The sequence below is a fragment of the Nansenia antarctica genome (genome assembly GCF_963989245.1).
Source record: "Nansenia antarctica genome assembly, chromosome: 20".
Taxonomy (NCBI): Eukaryota; Metazoa; Chordata; class Actinopteri; order Argentiniformes; family Microstomatidae; genus Nansenia; species Nansenia antarctica.
Window position 1 is genome coordinate 15,013,530 of NC_137693.1, and position 5,000 is coordinate 15,018,529.

The 5,000-nt window shown below is 51.9% G+C and overlaps 1 protein-coding gene across 1 annotated transcript in view; it reads left to right on the top strand.

The window, feature by feature from the left end:
* Positions 1 to 5,000, top strand: part of abr (ABR activator of RhoGEF and GTPase) — a 196,648-nt gene that overhangs the window by 116,901 nt on the left and 74,747 nt on the right. The window contains exon 14 of the mRNA XM_080549446.1: positions 3,324 to 3,398. Coding sequence (XP_080405572.1) covers positions 3,324 to 3,398 — 75 coding nt within the window. The remainder of the gene's footprint in view (positions 1 to 3,323; positions 3,399 to 5,000) is intronic.

Below are 5,000 nucleotides of genomic sequence, written 5' to 3' on the forward strand. Positions count from 1 at the left end.
GTGGTGTACAGCGCAACCTGGTGGTGTTATGAGGTATCGCTCCTGGCTGCCAGTGAGAGTTCCTGATTGTTTACAGACAGTTTGACACAGCACCCGACTCTCCCTCTAAACCCACATCAAACACATCTCTTCGTTTCCAGAGAGAGAGAGAGAGAGAGAGAGAGAGAGAGAGAGAGAGAGAGAGAGAGAGAGAGAGAGAGAGAGAGAGAGAGAGAGAGAGAGAGAGAGAGAGAGAGAGAGAGAGAGAGAGAGAGAGAGAGAGAGAGAGAGAGAGAGAGAGAGGATATTTCATTAAAACGAAACAGGTTTTCATTTTCCTAGGTCGTCACTTTACAACACAGTATGGCAGAACAGTGCTCTCTCCCCCGCCCCCTCCCCTAAACATACACACACACACACACACACACACAGACCAGGCTATGACATTTTAGTAGCAGGGGGGTGAAATAAGGACCAGCTGGAGAAGGAATGTGACCCCTGGGTTCCCATGGCTCTGACTGACAGAACAGGACCGGCTCAGCGACCCGCTCCCCCCCCCTGTCTACGGAGGGCAGGCCAGGGGGAGAGGCTACACCTCGTTTCACCCTCTGGTTACGCACACATACAGTATAGCACACAGTCACACACACACACACACACACACACACACACACACATACAGGTGGTGTTTCTCTCAGGCTCCGTGCTAGCCTCTCATCTCAGTAGCCGGCCCGCGGGGGATCTTCAAACAGGGCCGCTCCGGTTTCAGACTCCCTCCAGCTCCGTTTATTTACCAGGAAACACCCGGGCCTCACAAGGGCCCTGCGCAATGTAATCCTCCCGGAGCCAGGGCACACACACACACACACACACACACACACACACACACACACACACGAGAGGTGTGTCTGTGTGTCTCAGTGGTCTCTGTGTGTGTGTGTGTGTGTGTGTGTGTGTGACTGGTCGTATTTTAGGGCCACCCAAGAACAAACTTTTTGGTTTACTGTTTTTAACGGTTATCGGTGTGGAGTTTTGGGGAGGAGGGCTGTCGGTTCACTAGTTCACAGGATTCCCGCGCTGGTCTTAAAAAGCCTTAAAGCCTAAATTCCAGCAAACAAATGTATAAAGCCTAAAAAGGTCTTACATTTCAGTTATTCGGTCTAAAAATTAGGTGCTAGGTCTTAAAAACGAGATCCTGCAAGGAAATCAGTCCGACCACATCTATTTACGTGGAAATTAATCAAGCTGGAACCCAAAAAAATGCCAATTCGCTTCCTTTTTGTCTGTATGGCAGTGAAATCCCTAATTTCATCACCTCGAAGATGACAAAAAGCTATCATATGGTGTCGCAAATAGGTCTAAAATTCTATCCAAAGAGGTCTAAAAAAAAGCTCAAAAAGGCCTTAAATTGGACTTGTTGAAACTTGTAGGAACCCTGAGTTCAGTGAGCAGATTGAGTTTGTCAGTCAGCTACGACTGCAGATTCACGGCGGTCATGAATGATTGAGCGGCAGGTTAAACACGGATGGGCTCCCCTGCTCACCTACTGGGAGAGGACGAAATATCCTCCTCCTCTCTTCGCACGCTCTCACGCACGCGCGCACGCACCGAAGCCCTCCCTCGTCCTGAGAGCAGGGCTTGGGTGGGGGGTGGGAGGGGGGGGTCACTGTGAGGGAGAGAGGGATGGATGGAGGAGAGGGTGGAGGAGGAGAACAACCTGATAGCCTTCATCTGGGCCTCGCGGCCAGCTGCTCTCACCTGGGGCTTCAGTTAGTCCACCTGGAGCAGGAGATAGAGAACACGCACACACGCACACACGCACACAGACACGCAGACGCGCACACGCACATACACACACACGCACGCACGCACGCACACACACACACACACACACACACACACACACACACACACACATGCACACACACAGACGCACACACACACACCATATGGTCCTCTGAAAAGTGGGAGACTACTATACAAGATTGTAGGTTTATGTGACTACTAGTCTACTAGTCTACTGCTGTTTAGTCATTTATTTTTGTGTATATATGTTACGGTACATGTGGGAAAACTAGGGATGGGTGCTAGGGTTAGGGTTAGGGGTAGGGTTAGGGTTAGACATGCCAGCATGTACCAAGTCACCCTAGCACCTAACCCTAACCCTAGTTCTGCCACATGTACCGTATTCCCACATGTACCGTAACATATATACACACACATACACACACACACACACACACACACACGCATCCACTTGATTTTGCATTGCAGATGCAGTGTTTTCTTGGCTATGATTATGTACCCATACATCCAGGTCACTGACCTGACATTTAAGTGTCCTGACCCTGTGTGGTTGTGTGTGGTTGTGTGTGTTCCTGACCCTGCTGTGGTTCTGTGTGGTTGTGTGTTCTGACCCTGCTGTGGTTCTGTGTGTTCTGACTCTGTGTGGTTGTGTGTTCTGACCGTGTGTGGTTGTGTGTGTGGTTGTGTGTGGTTGTGTGTGGTTGTGTGTTCTGACCGTGTGTGGTTGTGTGTGTGGTTGTGTGTGGTTGTGTGTTCTGACCGTGTGTGGTTGTGTGTGGTTGTGTGTTCTGACCGTGTGTGGTTGTGTGTGGTTGTGTGTGGTTGTGTGTTCTGACCCTGTGTGGTTGTGTGTTCTGACCGTGTGTGGTTGTGTGTGTGGTTGTGTGTGTGGTTGTGTGTTCTGACCGTGTGTGGTTGTGTGTGGTTGTGTGTTCTGACCCTGTGTGGTTGTGTGTTCTGACCGTGTGTGGTTGTGTGTGTGGTTGTGTGTTCTGACCGTATGTGGTTGTGTGTGTGGTTGTGTGTTCTGACCCTGTGTGGTTGTGTGTGGTTGTGTGTGGTTGTGTGTTCTGACCTGCTGTGGTTGTGTGTGGTTGTGTGTGGTTGTGTGTTCTGACCCTGTGTGGTTGTGTGTGGTTGTGTGTTCTGACCCTGTATTGTTGTGTGTGGTTGTGTGTGGTTGTGTGTTCTGACCTGCTGTGGTTGTGTGTGGTTGTGTGTTCTGACCGTGTATGGTTGTGTGTGGTTGTGTTGTGGTTGTGTGTTCTGACCCTGTGTGGTTGTGTGTGGTTGTGTTGTGGTTGTGTGTTCTGACCCTGTGTGGTTGTGTTGTGGTTGTGTGTTCTGACCCTGTGTGGTTGTGTGTGGTTGTGTTGTGGTTGTGTGTTCTGACCGTGTGTTGTGTGTGGTTGTGTGTGGTTGTGTGTTCTGACCGTGTGTTGTGTGTGGTTGTGTGTGGTTGTGTGTTCTGACCCTGTGTGGTTGTGTGTGGTTGTGTTGTGGTTGTGTGTTCTGACCGTGTGTTGTGTGTGTTCCAGATGAGGAGACCCCGGGGCTGTACGGCTTCCTGCACGTCATCGTCCACAACGCCGAAGGCTTCAAAGAGTCAGCCAGTAAGTCTTACTACGCTCTGCAGTATACTCACTGTTACGTGTGCGTGTGCGTGTGCGTGCGTGTGTGTGCGTGTGTGTGTGTGCGAGCAACTGTGTGTTTGACCGTTCATGCGTAGTACAAGGATGCTATTCTTATAACTCAGCATAGCATGAATATTATTTACAGAGAGAGAGAGAGATCTGGTTTCTTTCTGTCCTAGCAGACAGGTTTCAGAGAGAGAGAGAGAGTCAGAGAGGAGAGGGCCTGGCCACAGGGACAGAGAGAGAGAGAGAGAGAGAGAGAGAGAGAGAGTCAGAGAGGAGAGGGCCAGGCCACAGTGACAGAGAGAGAGAGAGAGAGAGAGAGAGAGAGAGAGAGTGAGTCAGAGAGGAGAGGGCCAGGCCACAGTGACAGAGAGAGAGAGAGAGAGAGAGAGAGAGAGAGAGAGAGTGAGTCAGAGAGGAGAGGGCCAGGCCACAGGGACAGAGAGAGAGAGAGAGAGAGAGAGAGAGTCAGAGAGGAGAGGGCCTGGCCACAGGGACAGAGAGAGAGAGTCAGAGAGGAGAGGGCCTGGCCACAGGGACAGAGAGAGAGAGAGAGTCAGAGAGGAGAGGGCCTGGCCACAGGGACAGAGAGAGAGAGAGAGAGAGAGTCAGAGAGGAGAGGGCCTGGCCACAGGGACAGAGAGAGAGAGAGTGAGTCAGAGAGGAGAGGGCCAGGCCACAGTGACAGAGAGAGAGAGAGAGAGAGAGAGAGAGAGTGAGTCAGAGAGGAGAGGGCCAGGCCACAGTGACAGAGAGAGAGAGAGAGAGAGAGAGAGAGAGTCAGAGAGGAGAGGGCCTGGCCACAGAGAGAGAGAGAGAGAGAGAGAGAGAGAGAGAGAGAGAGAGAGAGAGAGAGATCAGAGAGGAGAGGGCCTGGCCAGAGAGAGAGAGAGAGAGAGAGAGAGACAGAGAGACAGACAGACAGACAGACAGACAGACAGACAGACAGGAGAGGGCCTGGCCACAGAGAGAGAGTCAGAGTCAGAGAGAGAGAGTCAGAGAGGAGAGGGCCAGGCCACAGGGACAGAGAGAGAGAGTCAGAGAGGAGAGGGCCAGGCCACAGGGACAGTCCCAGAGGAGAAGCTCTGAACCACACTCACATTCCTGTGGCTCCTTTCATCTGAGAGGCAGACAGACAGGGACACACAGACACACAGACAGGGACACAGACACACAGACAGGGACACACAGACAGGGACACACAGACAGACAGACACACAGGGACGCACAGACACACAGACAGGGACACACACACAGACAGACACACAGACAGGGACACACAGACAGACAGGGACACAGGGACGCACAGACACACAGACAGGGACACACAGACACACACACAGACACACACAGACAGACAGACACACAGGGACGCACAGACACACAGACAGGGACACACAGACAGACAGACAGACACACACAGACAGACAGACACACAGGGACGCACAGACACACAGACAGGGACACACAGACACACAGACAGACAGACACACAGACAGGGACACACAGACAGACAGACACACAGGGACACACAAACACACAGACAGACACACACAGACAGACAGACACACAGGGACG